A 16,092-nucleotide genomic window follows, 5' to 3' on the forward strand; every position below is an offset into this window, starting at 1 on the left:
TTGTCAATGTTAGTAAGAGTTAGTGTTTTATTGTTTGTTGGTGTTATGAATGTTATGACAGTTGGTGTGGTACAATGTTAAAACAGTTGGTATCAAATGTTGGTAACAGTTATATGTCAATGTTAGTAACCTGCTGCTGTGTTAAATTTCGAGTTTTAGTCATGAGAATTAAGTCATGGACATGTCTCAGATTTCTGATTCTTACCACGAGTTTTAGTCATGTTAAAAAGTTGTAAATTTGTCGAACACTTTGAGGTAATATGATCTCACAGAAAAACAGAAACTAAAATTGACTAGTTCAGTCCAAAACACAAAGGTAAAAATTCAGTCCAAAAATAGTTACATGAAATCTACTTATATTGACTACATAATGATAATTAACTAGTTCCCTACCAAACAAATATAATACATGTCAATTGACTAACACAATGATAATTAACTAAACCAGGAAGAAACCATAATGAATTCTACTTCATTATCCAGGCAACAAAGATCCAACAAACATTGCCACAGAACCAATTATCACCATCATTAGTTGTACAACATTTCTTCCAATTTTTGACTTTAGCATCTTCAAAATTTGTTCATGGCTTCCATGTCAATTAAATTTTTCTTTGGAAACTTGTCTCTTTCAATCGTAACGGCAATTCAAAGACGACTTCAAGTCCTCTTATTTCAAGCTAGGAACCATCCGTGGATATTTTCGTCTTTCCATTCGAAATAACCAGATGAATTATTCTGCCAAAGAAATATTTAAAAATTCAATTTTTTTTCAAGTCAAACAGCTAGAAAGATTATAAAGATTAGACAAATTCACACGACACCCTACCTTAGGGCCATGCACATTGTAAAATTTCCTACCGGGGTTAGAGGGAGTGGTTGATGTGAAATGGTTGGCAATAATATCAACATCGACACTTCTCTGAGAAGAAGTACTGCTCTGCGACATTGATGAAGATGAGAGAGGATAGAGTCGAGCAAAGGAGAAGAAAGAGAATCTCGGAAATTTGTGCCTGAACGCTATTTTTATTCGACTAAAATTATTATGAGGAGGAGTTATTATAAAGTGGGTCGGGTTATTATAAGTGGGGCGGGTAAAAAAAATCTAGTCGGCACATTATTGTCTGGTTGGCACATTAATGGGGGACCCGATTGCCACGTAGGAGATACATTAGATTTAGGTACAAATTCTACTACTTTAGTAACGACGGGTATTATTTTAGCCGGAAAGTAGAACGGGATATTAACGTGGATAATTTTCAATAGTAGAGGTATAATTTTGGCCTTTTTCCCAAAAATAAATGGGATATTGGTAGAGCATTTTTGGTTAAATAAATGGGGTCCCATGATTGATAATCAACAGCCAGATTTATGCTTTGAGAGAACATTTCCATACAAAGAATGAAGAGGTATGGAGATAGAGGATCCCCTTGCCTGATACCTCTCGTTGGCTTAAAAGCCTGCGTGGGGCTACCATTAAAGAGGATGGATGTGGTACTTGAAGTAACACAGGACATAATTAGCTCTATTAAAGGAGGGGAGAAATTGAAGTTAATGAGGGTACGACGGATAAAACTCCACTCCAAATGATCAAAAGCTTTCTCAAGATTAATTTTTAACAATATTTTGGGCCCTTTGGCTTTGGAGGTGTTAAAGTGGTGGAGTATTTCTTGTACAATGATCGCATTGTCTGAAGCCCTCCTATTTTGTTGGAAAGCTGATTGGGAGGGGTGAATGATTTTGTATATGGGCTTTATTCTATTGACAATAATTTTGATAATCAGCTTGTAGATCGTATTGTAGAGGCTGATAGGCCGGAAATGAGCCGGGGATGTAGGGCTTTGAATTATTGGAATTAAACAAATAAACTTTTCATTTATTTCCGGAGGGATCTTGTTTTGTTCAAAAGTGTTATGGCAGAATTCTATGACTGAAGGTCCCACATATTTACAAAAATTTTGGAAGAATAGAGGGTGTAGTCCATTTGGCCCATGAGATTTTAGTGGCTTAAAGGATTTTAGAGCAAAAAGGAATTCTGACTCCTGGAGAGTTCCCTTTAAAGCTTCATAATCCTCCTTGGTTAACGAGAATAGAGGAGACTTAGTGAAAGTTCCAAGTGAGCTTAATTGTTCTGTGATATACGATTTTTTGATAAAAGGATTGGAAGGTGTCTTTTTTCTGATTTGTGTCATAAATCCATTCACCAGAATTGTCCTTGATTGTTAGGATACGGCTGCGACGTCTTCTTTTAAGAGTAGTTAGATGAAAAAATTTAGTATTAGCGTCACCATCCTGTAACCAAGAGATTCTTGATTTGAGTTGTTAAAGTTCCTCCTCAAGCTTAAGAATGTGATTAAATTTTCCAATCAATTCATGTTCTAAGCTTTGAAGAAAATAACTAGTTGGGTAGTGAGGGCATTCTTGTAACCCGTTAAGTCAGGCCAACAGTTGTTTCTTTTGAAAGAAAATGTTACCAAAAGTATTATGATTCCACTCCTTGACGGATAATTTAAAATTATTAATAGCTTAGAGAAGTTGTTGGTGTTGAAGCCAAGTGCTTTGAATAAGAGAGTTGAATTGTGGATGAGACATCCAAATTGTCTCAAATCTAAAGAGGGGCTCCCTAGGAGGTGCTGGTTGATCAAGCATTAATTGTAAAGGGCAGTGATCGGAGTGAGTACATGGTAAGTATTTTATGAAAGCTTCTGGGTGTAATTTTAGCCAATCAAAATTAGCTACCATTCTATCTAAGCGTTCTAGAATCATATCTCCCCTTCTCCTCTTGTTAGTCCAAGTGTAACGGCTGCCCCTATAACCTAAATAAACTAGTTTGCAGTAATTAAAACACTATAACAACAAGTCTACACGTCCATTATTAATTACCTCCCCCCAAATTTTTCTGAGGCAGAAATGATTTCATTAAAATCTCCTCCTACCAACCAAGGGCCCGCATACATGTTAGCTACATATTTGAGATTTTGCCATAGGAGCTTTCTATGCATGAGATTAGGGATAGCATATATAGCAGAAAATAAAAAAGGTTTAGGTTTAGGGAATACCCGGACCATGCAATGAACCTTCTGATTTTTAACCGCAATGTTATTGACTGTGACATGATCTGCATTCCAAAGTACAATAATTCACCCGACCTGACCTTGTGCGGGAGCTTGTGAGAAGTGCGTAAACCCAAAATCTTCCATGAGGCTGATGTGATCAGCTAAGTGTGTTTCCAGTAGAGCAACCAAAGTGTGATTATAATAATCAAGCATGCTCCTAAAGTTGCGACGAAAGTCAGATGACTGAGCACCTCGACAGTTCCAAATAACAAAGTTCATGGATTGATTATTGGGGTATTGGGAGTTTGGAGATCGGGCTGATTCTCCAACTAGGATGAGCCTACATTGACTGTTGGGGTCAGATTCTTGAGAGTGGGTGTGAGGATGATTGCGAATTTCCCCACTTCTGGATTTACGACGGGTCTCACCTTGAGTGAGCACTCTATCAGTTCTGGTGGGCAAGAGATGAGCAGCTTTTTTTTGTACTGCTCTTTGAGGATGGAGATGTGACAACGCTTTAGCCATACTGCCTCTGTGTGTGTCTCCCCATCTACTCTAGTGCAGCAGCTAGTTCTTGGGGAGTGAGGCTTTCTTGTGCGCTTGGACTGGGAGGATTGTTGGTCATGGAACTGGATGATAGGGTGAGGGAGTCGAAGGGACTCATGGGAGAGGCTGGTGGAGTTGGTGCATGCATGAAGAATTCCTGGTGGATCCAAGGGATGGGGGAGTGGTGGGTTGGGTAGAAGGGTAGGTCGGCATAGTTGTGTAGTTGGTTGAGAGGTGGATATGCTTGTGGAGCATTCCAGCGGTGGGGAGGCAGCAAAGGAGTTTGGTTGGACGTCCACAATGGAGCTTGTGACATTGTCCATTGGTATTGACCATAGAGGTCCATCGCCAACCTCATGCCCTCTATCACTATTTGTGCCGATGTCCAGAGGGTTCTGGATTTTGACAATCACTTCTTGATTGTTGATCATCATGGTAAAAGTGAGGGCATGGTTATGGAGGCCCATTTCGTGCCATGATTGTGGTGGATTGTAAGGGTTGGGTGTTTAGGAGGTGTAGATGATCGGGTAGGTTTGTGGAGGGGAAGTGTGATTCTGAATGTTGGTGGCTAGAAGGTGATGGATGTTGAGAGGACGATATGGAAGTAGAGAGGGTTTGTGATTGTGCATGCATTGAGTGGGGTGGAGATTGTGTTTGTTAGTGGAAATATGTGCATTGGACAGTGAGGTATTATTTGTATGTTGAGGATTGGGTGTTAGAGGCGGTGAGCTTATTGAGGTTGTTTCGGATATGAAAGAGTTGGGATTGGCATGTGGGCTTGAGTAGAGATTAGTATATGGAGATGGAGTTAAAGGGAGAGGTAGTGTATTGTGTTCCATGGGCTTAGTTAGCGGTATTAGAGTATCATCATTACTATTAGGGGGGGATGATGGGCTAGTCTGATTATTTGGGGAGCTCTTGTAAGAAATTGTGGGAGTGGTCGAAGATGGAGGTGAGGTCGACGTGGAGTGATTTGGGGTGAGTTAGTGTCCTCTAAACTACTGTTCATATAGGAGACATGTTGATTAGGCGTTATGGCTGGTTTCTCCAAGTTGGGTTGCTTTTGGTGGAGTTGGGCCTTGGGAAATTGTTGTACTTTTGGCCCAGCAGGAATCACGTCCATAGTAACAATTGGATCTTGAGTAGAGTCCAAATTGGTATCAATATTTTCTAGTGTAGTAAACTGATTATTTTTAAGAGAAATTTTCATAAAGCACTATCTTTTAGTGGTAATTAGCTATCTATAGATACCATTTGCTATATTACGGATTGTAGATATGTTTTCTGTTGTTATAAGAAGTATTAGATGTATTTAAGCTATTGTATTCATGAATACAGTAACAAAAATAGGCGTGAATCAGGGAAGTCCAGCTAATCAGTTGTTGTATTCGAGTGTATTCGACTGTATTCATGGCGTGAAATATGGGATTACAACTGGACAGATTATTGTATTCGACTGTATTCACGGCGTGAAACAGGGGATTACACTGTTTTTAAACGGAAAGTGAATCAATTAACATAAATAGACTCCTAATATAACTCAACAAACTCAATTATAACACATAAATTTTGTATTTCCAGTTATAAAAAGATTCTTAACCGAAAAATACCCCAAAAACATAGCAATCTTCAGAGAAATTATATAATACATCTGAATACATAAATTATATTAATTAAAAAAAACATATGAATACATTCATGGCATATAGCGAGACAGTGAATACAATAAAATACATAGAATACAGCGGGATACATTGAAATACAATGGAAAAAAAGATAGTGAATACAATGAAATACATGTTACAATGAAAAAAAGACAATGAATACAATGAAATACATGAAAATACAGCGTAAAAACCAAGAATCAGCAACTCTTTTCATCACAAAAACCATAAACCCAACAGATCTTCGTCCCTCATATTGTCTTCCTCTGGCTCAAAATTCACTGCTCCAAGTTTTAATTTTGATATTATTGATCATGTACAATAATCTCTTCTAGGAGAACCTCCAAGTGGAAAAGGGATTTCTCGGTGACTTATCTTTACTAGGAGAAGTAGGATTGAAAGTTGGTGCTGCAGGATTAAGATTGCCAATTTCTCTAACATTCTGTACAGATCTTTGCCCAGAATTTCCTTCTACCAAAGCCAGTTGATTGTTCTCATTGGCTTCACTATTTTCTACCTCCAGTATTGCAAATTGCTTGGATGTTTGAACCTGTCTTCTTCTCAATAGGAATTATTTCTTGCCCAGTTTTGGCTCTATGGCTCGAAATCTACTGCGTCCTCTCTCTTTTTCTCTCTGTTTCTGTGTTTTGGACCTCCCTTCACTTATGTTGAAGATCTGAAGGGTCGTCTGAAAGTGTAGGAGGGAGGAGAGAGCGTGGGGGTTTTGACTAATGGTAGGTGATGTGGGTGAGAGGAATTTTGAGATTGAGCATCGTAGTTTTAGGGAATGGGGAAGAGAATGGCATGTATCAAAGTAGAGAGAGAAAGAAAATAGTGTAGCTGAATAGCGTATTTAGTGGCTTAGGGGTAGGAGGTAACCAAAATTAGATATTTTGCTATAAACATTAAAAGGTATTTATAGAATATAATTTTTTTAAATGGTATTTATTTAAAATAAATAAGGTGTTAACCTTTGCTATAGGAGGTAAAAATATTTTTAATTAGACCTTGATGGTCATATGTGGGGTAATAAGTATGTGATTTAATAGAATTAAAAGAGGTCAAGTCGGTGGGTGTACCTGTGGGACCATCTGTGGGTGCTGTCTTACCAGTCGGCGGATTGTGTGGGCCTTGCCTTGGTTGTGAGTGCACTGAATGATTGGTAGCCTGAGTTATGTTTGTGTCCAATCGTTGCTTCCTTTGTCTGTGTGGGGAAGAGACCGTTTTCCATTCCGATTCACCTGAGGTTGCATTTGCTGGCATGGAGGATTGGATAATAGGGGGTGTTGTATGGGTAGGTGATTGCGTGACAATAAAAGGACAATTTCTTGTGATGTGTCCTAAACGTCCACATTGAATACAAAGCAGATTTATCCCCTTATATAGGATTTGTTGTTTGTGAGTTCCTATATAAACATGGGAAGTGAGGGGTTGTTCAATTGGTACTTCAACACAAATTCTTGCATATCGGCCTCTTGTTGTAAATGATGTACAAGCATCGACCTTGAGAAGTTTGCCGATTTTGCTGCCAACTTTGCTAAGGATATCAAAATCATAGAATTCCGTAGGTAATTCAAGAAGACGACTCCATATGGCTGAGTAGGTAAGTTGGGTGTTCGATGCAATGAACTTAGGTTCCCACTTACGTACCAATAAAAAATGGCTTAGGACAAACCATGGTCCCTCATGTAAGGCTTTGGTCATGTTTTCTTCCTTTTGAAACTTTATAAGGAAGAAGTCATTTCCCAAGTCTATAAGAGATAATTTTCCTGATGGGTTCCATAATGATTTGAGTTTTTGTTGTAAGATTAAATGGCCAATTTTTCTCCCAAAAACTATAACAATGATTGAGTATTTCCAAGGGAAGTATAATCTCGATTTTTCTGCTGCTGTGAGTGGGATGAAATTGTCCTTGATATGGATCAATTTGGGATTCATCGGACAGATCAAGGTGACAAAGATTAAGTGTGCTTGAGAGTGAGGGGATATCATTTGCAATCAGGGTTTGTTTAAAGGTTTGTACTGGGGAATTTGCTAGGTGTGTGTCTAAATGCATCGGGGTAGTTGCTGGTTTTTCAAACTGGAGGGGGGAGGGGATTGATTAAGCATGGTGAGTAAGGAGATTGGATTAGAGAAGGAAAAGCTAGTGAGAGGGAGGAGATTCTCTGTCTAACCCATACTTACTTAACCTATAAAGTTTGTTAAATATTTTAATTTGACGGAAACCAAAAGTACTTATTTATTAATATATTTTATGGAAACGAAATTTATTTTTGATAAATTTAAAAGAGTCAAAATTGATTATAAAATATTTTAGAGACTATTTTAAACTTACCTTTAATCATACAAAAAAACTATTATTGTTATCTCTTTTCCTCTTTTTGTAGGGTTTGTTGTAGTTGAGAATAAAAAGTGTAAGTAGCTGTTTACCCGTAAAACGGTGCAGTTAAATTTATACGTGGTTTCGAGACAAGTGAACTAATTTGATCCTAAAATAACAAAATAACTGAAGAAATATACAATACTTAGCCTTCAAATGTAGATGAAATAGCAGAGTTGACGAATCCGGGAACAAGGTTTCTGGATACATCAATGATAAGATCAAAAGAAAGAAAGTAAAATTGTATTAAGCTTTATATAAAATGTAGTATAAGTTAGCCAGAAAAATCATCTCCCTTACTATGATAACTGAGCTCTCTATTTATAATTGTTTCTAGGGAAGGAGGTCTTAGGATCGTCCCCTCCTTTAATGTCAATTATAAGGGTCATTGATGAAGGTATAACGGTGGACATAAATGCCAAATTTCTTGTAACGGTTCGTCACCCTTAATGCTGCAGAATATTCTTTATTAAATGCTATCGGGCGCAGAGCATTTAATACACCTTTATTATCGTTATTCCTTCTGGTGATAAGTGGAGTAGCTGCATTCGGTGTTTTAGCTATCCCCATCTTGGTTTCCACGTGTCCTTCTTTTAGATGACCACGTGTCATATCATATTTTTCCCTATACATATAGTCACCTGCTTTTCGGTGATATAACTTTGTGTTACCGAAAAGTTGATAGAAATACTCTTTTTGGCGGGACTTACTATAACTCCCTTTCCAGGCTTCCGATGGTTGATTAGACGCACGTCTCTCCGCATTTAATGCCCCGAACATGCGTCATCCCACGATTCAGCACAACCTTTGCCGATTAACGAGGTAATCATGGCCATGAATTTAGCCGCCAAAATTTTACTTATACGCATCATCCTTCTCCTATGCACTTCATAATTTCTCGAACTTCTAACTTGCACTTTTGTTTTCCATCTTTTCTCTAATTCTCTTCGAACCAAAACCTTTTCCTTCCTCTATTCAAATGGCTCCCTATTTAAAGCGTGATATTTCTTCAAAAAGCAAGAACAAAATCGAGGACTCTACTCCTCCAACTGTAGGTTCCATCATTCCCAGAAGTCTTAACAGCACAAAAGACTTTGAAGAGAAATTTCCTACTGCTAACCCTCGTTCTTGGGCTGTCAGTAGGTATCCTTCTTCAATTTTTCCTTCCAGTATTCCTATTGTGAAGGAAGATTGCCGTTTTCATGAGTTGGACATCATTGCTCCTGATCTATTGGAGTGAGTGACCCTTCCCAGTGAAGGTTTTATATATTTTTACATATATGCACATACTTTGGGTGTGTTTTCTTTGAGTGGAAAGCTTGATTCCGTGATTGCGGAATTTTTCCTTTGCTACCAAGTATGCTTGTCATAGGTAAGTCCTTCAGTGTGGAGGACGGTTGCATGCCTTCGACGCTTGTACCAGGAGACTGGAGAAGAGCTAATATTAGCTCGTATGATGAACCTTTACTCCCCAAGATTTTCTGAGGGGGGGGGGTATGATAAACCTCTGCAAACGTGGCAACCATACTCTGTTGGCTAGAATGGATGATGATAACGATCGTAGGTGGACGAACGGTTTGTTGCAATTGCCACCAATAATATCATTCCGTCAACGGCTTCTTCCTTTCCGACCGCTTGGAATTGTACTCGTAAGTCCTCCATTTAGTATTTTTTTTACTAAATATTCTTCCATGACCATATTAATTCTTCATCCTTCGTATGTTTCAGCAACTCGATAGACCCCACCGGTGGTTGAAGGCTTGGACCGATGGGTTCAAAAGATTTTGGACGTTACGAGGCTCAAAATTCGTTTGTGGAAAGAACTGCCCCTTAAGTACGGGTGGAAGGCCAAAAATCATGGTAATTTTAAACTTACCTTGCCTCTATTTTTTATGTGAAGAACTTGGTTGAACCCTTCTGATTTGTTCACGAAATTAGGTCTACCTGCGGGCTCGGTTACTGTCCCCGAGGAGGACGTCTTGGTTGATCCTGCTGATGCAGTGAGGCTGCTTCAGGAGGCACTTATTCAAATAGGTATCGCCCGGCCTGCTTCGGGCACAAATGTTTCACCACGGGTCCGTGGCTGGAGAACAACCAACCAAAAAGAAGGCGTTCTTCCACGACCGGGGAAAAGAATAAGAGGGCGAAGACTATTGCCCCCGAGTCGTCTCCAGAAGTTGTGATCACTAGCCCTTCTCCCGGGCCGGTTATAGACACCATGGTGATCGACGATAATGGAGAAGCTAGTGATGATGGGGTTTCTCTACATAGAAGGCGACATTCATCATCAACTCAATAGAATGCTCCATCTGCTGAGTTAACTACATCAACCAAGGATGATGTCTCGTCGCTCTAGGGGGAGTTTGATTTGGTAAAAAATGCTAACTCCCATTATCAGGTCCCAACTGTTGTGCTTGGTACTGTAGGGTTGAGTACCGAGTCCTTGCCGTCTTTGGTTGGTGAGCACCCAACTAACAACACTACACTTGATGCAAGTGCTTCACACCCTTCAACTCCATCAGTTGCATCTCCATCTTCACCAACACCAGCAACTGCTACATCACTTCCATCTTCATCAACTCTTCCACCAGCAATTGCTACATCATCTTCGCCGGCCACACATGATCGTGAAGAGGGTGTTCCTCTTCCCCAGTACCCAATTCATGGGAATTTAGGGCAAAATTATGATACCCCTTCTGAAGATCCACAAAGGAGGAGGAATGTTACTTTTTTGGTCTCTACCAGGTGCAACCTGCTTTCCCAACCGGGGGAACTTGATAACTATCTAAAGCCTTTGGCTTCAGAAAAATATTGGGAAAAGGTTCAGGCACTCTCGGGAGAGTGTCTGTTGAACAATGCCATGCATAATGCTGCACCACTACGTTCCTTTCTTCCTTCGTAATTTCTTCTGCTTTTGTATGAATATATTCTAAGTTTTGCTTCTCTTGCTTTGTAGGTCTTTCTTGCTTCCGAGGGCCTTCAGAAGTTGATTCGCGAGAAAGAGGAACTTACTTCTAAACGGAATCAGCTTTTGGCGGAACGGGACTAGACTGTTCTCCGCCTCTCTAAACTAGAAACCAAAGCCACTGAGGCCGTTGTTTTGGAGGCTCATTTTCAGCAAAGCGAGCAAGAGGTGGTAACCCTTAGCCAAGAGATTGGCCCGCTGACGGTTAGATTTGATGAAGCCAAGAACAAATGGGACGTCGTTCTTGCTGCAACCGAGCGCGAGGCTACCACTGCTGAAAAAGTGATTGAATTAGAAGCAGCCTTGGACTCCAAAATCGAAGAGCTTGCTGCTATGGAGGCAAAGCATGCTAAGTTGGAAGAGAAGTACAAAAAGACTATCGAGCATAATAAGTTCTTTAGTTCAACTGTCTGCGACCTTGATGTTAGCCTCCAATCTATTAGGTCCACCTAGAAAAACCTCTCTGATGAGGTAACCCAACTCAAAGAAAAACTCAAGCGCTGAGAGGCTTCCCTCATTGTTGAAAAAACTTACGCCATATACAGCATGAGGAGAAAAATTTTGGAAGAGGCCAAAGCAGGCATCTTTGACTTTGATGCCAAAATTGCTAGGGCCGGAGAGCTTGAGTTGGCTGCTAAAAATGGATTCCCGACGCAGTCTGATGCTTCTGGTTCTTCTGGTTCAGGTTCTGAGTTTTCGAAAATTGAAGAGGAATCAGAGAATGATGATGCGGAAGACCAAACTGGGGAAAATGTCGAGCCATCGACGGGCCCACCTACTTTTTCCGGGGATGCGTAACACTTCTCTTCCTCCTGGTTCTGGAGATGCTGCAGTCTAGCTTTTCTTTTCTTTTTCCCATTCTTGTATCTTTGCCATTTTTGGAACATTTTTGTAAATAAAAACATATTTTTGCTCAAGTATTATTTGAGTCTTACTTTTGTTTTAGTATCCATGCAAGTCTTTAACTTTTGCACTTGCTTAAGAATTTTGCGCACATTTTCATTTTGCACTTTGCTATGTGTAGTCTCGGATGCACTCTCTTTGAAGTACTTTGGTTCCAAGCATTATCCCTTTACATGAGGGTTTCTATAAGTATTTGTGCAAGTTTACTTTTTTGCGTCCTTTCGTGTACGTCTTCGGGTGCATTTTTCCCCGATGGCATTTTGATTCCGGGCATAAATTCTTCTGATATCAACCCTTTAACGTGAGGATTTTCATAAAAGAGGGTCCTCATATGTTTACGGTGCTTTTGAAGAGGACGTCTCCTATTCATTACGACACTAGCATTTGAAGTACTTGTTTGACTTTCAAATGACAAAGTTAGTTCATCGTTCAGACAAGAAACAAGATAAAAACAAAAGGATTTCATTTCATTTAATTCCTTCTATTTTCAAAAGTACAAAAGCATTTGTTATACTAAAAATAAATTGTCATTACTTGTGGCTATCTTGTACAACTTGTTTCTATGGGGCTGGTTTTGCAGTCCCCGGTCCCGATGACATACTTATGTTTTTGAATTTTCGTTCCCGATCGACGTCTGTGTTATCGAGCAAAAGATTATCTAACAATCCTCTAGTGATTTGTGCTCATGAACGGTCAGATAACCTTTGCTCACTAGCAAACTTAACTTCCCAGTAGGAATTTGCTATAGAGCCAAAGACTATCTAACCATTCCCGAGTAGAAGCTTGTTTGTTTGCCTTGCTATCAAATGTCTTATTGTTGCTGTCTTCACAGTATGCTTTCTATCGCTGCCTCATTAAAAACCTAGCCAGAAAAACCCAATTGGGACAAAAACTGAATGAAGGGAAAAAGAGTTCAGCACATACTTTCATATTGGATATTGTTCATCAACAATAATATCTTTTGAGGTGCCAATTGTTGGGCAACTTGTCTCTATTTTGGTTCTCCAACTCGTATGAATCTTTCCCGGTGATTGCTGAAATCTGGTAGGGACATTCCCATGTTGGACCCAGCTTCCTCACGTTGAGCTCCCGGGTATTTTGAGTTACTTTCCTCATAACCAAATCTCCTACTTTGAAATAACGGAAATTGGCTCTCCGATTATAATATCGCTCCATTCTCTACTTTTGAGCTGCCATTCTTACACGCACCAAGTCCTTGCATTCTTTGAGCAGCTCTAAGTTGATTAACATTGCTTCATTATTTGATTCTTCATCTGCCTGAAAATATCTCAAGTCGGGTTCCCCTACTTGCACCAGGATAAGAGCTTCTGCGCCATACACAAGGGAAAAAGGAGTCTCTCCTGTGCTTGACTTGGCCGTTGTTCGATAGGCCCATAGAACTCCGGGTAATTCTTCGGGCCAATTACCTTTCGCCGCTTCCAACCTTTTATTAAGGTTTGAATAAACACTTTTTTGTTGACTTCGCTTGACCGTTTGCGCTCCGATGATAAGGTGAAAAGGTGATCCTCTTTATCTTCAAATCTTCAAGGAACTTTGTATTTTTTGCGCCGATAAACTACGGCTCATTGTCGCGTGCTATCTCTTTTGGTATTCCGAACTTGCAAATTATATTTTCCCAAAGGAAGTCGACCACTTCGCGTTCTTCGATCTTCTGATAAGGACCTGCTTTCACCCATTTATAAAAATAGTCAGTCAGAATTAAGAAAAAATATTACCTTTCCAGGAACCGGTGGCAGCGGTCCGACGATGTCCATCCCCCATTTCATGAACGGCCATGGTGATAGAATCGAATGTAAGGATTCTGTCGGTTGATGTACTAGTGGTGCGTAGCGTTGGCACTTATTACATTTTTATACGAAGTCTTTAGCGTCTTGTTCCACACGGGGTCAGTAATATCCTGCCCGAACTAATTTCAGCACCAAAGAATCTGCGCCCGAGTGGTTACTGCATATCCCTTCATGGACCTCTCTCATGACATAATTAGCTTCTGACGCTCCTAAGCACCGGGCCAACGGGCCTTGAAAGGATTTTCTATACAATTGGCCTTTCTTGAAGCTATAACGTGCAGCTTTGGCGCGTAATGCTCGTGATGATTTGGAGTCTTTGGGAAACTTCCCGTGCTCGAGATAGTCGATTATTTCATTTCTCCAGTCCCAGACCAAACTAGTCGAATTCACCTCATAGTAACCATCTGTATCTAGGACTGAATTCATTAGTTGTTCTACCGTCCCAGATTCCGATCCCTTGATTTTTGTCGATGAACCCAAGTTTGCCAATGCATATACTTCCACATTATCCTCCCTCGGGATATGAGTAATTGACCACTCCTGGAATCGTGCCAACAGATCCTGGACCTTTACCACGTATTGTTGCATACGTTCCTCTTTGGTGTCAAAGATCCCGTAGACTTGATTTACCACCAACTGCGAATCACATTTGATTTCGATGACCTTGGAGTCAAGTCCTCGGCATAATTCGAGCCCTGAAATCAAAGTTTCGTACTCTGCTTCATTGTTAGTTAAAGGGATCGTTCTGATAGCTTGCCTTAAGGTTTCCCTCGAAGGCGTGATTAAAACTATTCCGAGTCCTGACCCTTTTACATTGGAGGCTCCGTCCGTAAATAAGGTCCAAACTCCTAATGCCGATTCTGACACCATTACTGCCTCCTTGGTTGCCAGAGGCAATAGTCCCGGGCTGAAATCGGCCACGAAGTCAGCCAAGACTTGCAACTTAATTGCAGTCCTCGATTTATATTATATGTCAAACTCGCTCATTTCGACGGCCCATTTGGCCAATGTACCCAAGAGTTCGGGTTTATGGAAGATGTTACGCAAAGGGAAAGTAGTCACCACAGCTATCGGGTGGCATTGAAAGTAGGGCCTCAGCTTCCAAGCGTCAACTACGAGCGCTAATGTAGTTTTTCCAAATGTGGGTAGCGAGTTTCTGCTCCTGTTAAAATTTTGCTAATATAATAAATGGGAGATTGCAACCTTCTTCCTCTCAGGTTAAAATTGCACTTACCGTAACTTCTAAAACCGCGAGGTAGACTAGCAATATTTCACCTTCTTTTGGTTTCGAGAGAAATGGAGGGAGTGGCAAGTACTTCTTCAAGTCCTTCAAGGCTTTTTGACACTCCGGTGTCCATTCAAAATTGTTTTTCTTTTTGAGAAATGCGAATAAGCGATGATATTTTTCCGATGATCGGGAAATGAACCTGCTCAAAGCTGTTAATCTCCCTATGAGCCTCTGGACTTCTTTTACGCTTGACAATTGATCTGGGGTATCCTCTATGGCCTTGATCTTGTCAGGGTTTACCTTAATTCACCTTTGTGAGACTAGGAATCCAGAAACTTACCAAAACTGACCCCCAACGTGCACTTCTCGGGGTTAAGTTTCCTGTTATGCTTCCTCAGAATGTCGAATATTTCTTGCAAGTGCTTAAGGTGGTCACCTACATTCAAAGACTTGACGAGCATATCATCTATATATACTTCCATAGTCTTTCCTATTTGCTTTTCGAACATCTTATTCACGAGCTGTTGATAAGTGGCTCCGGCATTTTTCAACCTGGAGGGCATCACATTGTAACAATATATGGTGAAATTCGTTGTAAACGAAGTTTATTCCTGATCTTTCGTGTTCATCTTGATTTTGTTTTACCCGTAATAAGCATAGAGGAAACTCATTAACTCGTGCCCGGCCGTGGCATCAATCATTTGATCGATATTTGGCAATGTGAACGAGTCTTTCAGGAACGCCTTATTAAGATCCTTATAGTCTATGCACATGAAAAATTTATTGTTTTCCTTAGGAACTATTACTACATTAGCTAGCCAGTGCGAATATCTTACCTCTCAGATTGAATCGATATTGAGTAAGCGGGTTACCTCTTCTTTGAGGAATTTATTCCTGGCTTCAACAATAGGGCGCTTGTTTTGTCTTATCGGAGGTATGTTGGGATCCAAGCTTAACTTGTGCACGACTACCTCCATCGGGATACCTGTCATATCCTTGTGCGACCATGCAAAATAATCGGCCTTAATTTTAAGAAATTCAATAAAAGCATACCTGAGCTCTAGGTGCAGTCCTGTTCCCAAATGGAATTTCCTTTCCAGGAATTCTTCGAACAGCGCAACTTGCTCCAGTTCTTCCGCCGTGGACTTCGTTGCGTCCGTCTCTTCTGGAACTTGGAAATACCTTGGCACCTGATACTGTTCCGATTCCTCTGTCCCTGGGCTAACTTCCTCTGATTCGGGGGTAGGCGCTGGTTCCTATAATTGCTATGCCACGCTCCTTTCCTTTGCTACTGGAGACCGAAATTGAATTCATCTCCCGTGCTGCCGGTTGATCACCCCTTATCTGCTTGATCCCCTGGGGTGTCGAAAATTTCAACAATTGGTGATAAGTTGAAGGCAAAGCTTTCATATCGTGTAAACACGACCTTCCCAGGATGATATTGTAGCCCATGTATCCGTCTGCAACTTTGAAGAGAGTTGTTTTCATTACTCCATCAGCGTTCGTGAGCAGCAAAATCTTTCCCCAAGTTGTAACGCTCGC

General features: G+C 40.4%; 1 protein-coding gene across 1 annotated transcript; it reads right to left on the minus strand.

Moving 5' to 3' along the window:
* LOC109220702 lies at positions 13,422–16,002 on the minus strand. The gene is made up of 5 exons (XM_019385168.1): positions 15,850–16,002; positions 15,604–15,806; positions 14,901–15,102; positions 14,557–14,850; positions 13,422–14,264 (listed from the first exon to the last, which is right to left on the minus strand). The coding sequence occupies exons 1-5, from the start codon at positions 16,000–16,002 to the stop codon at positions 13,422–13,424; spliced, it is 1,695 nt and encodes a 564-aa protein (XP_019240713.1).

The sequence above is a fragment of the Nicotiana attenuata genome, chromosome 2 (assembly GCF_001879085.1).
Source record: "Nicotiana attenuata strain UT chromosome 2, NIATTr2, whole genome shotgun sequence".
Taxonomy (NCBI): domain Eukaryota; kingdom Viridiplantae; phylum Streptophyta; class Magnoliopsida; order Solanales; family Solanaceae; genus Nicotiana; species Nicotiana attenuata.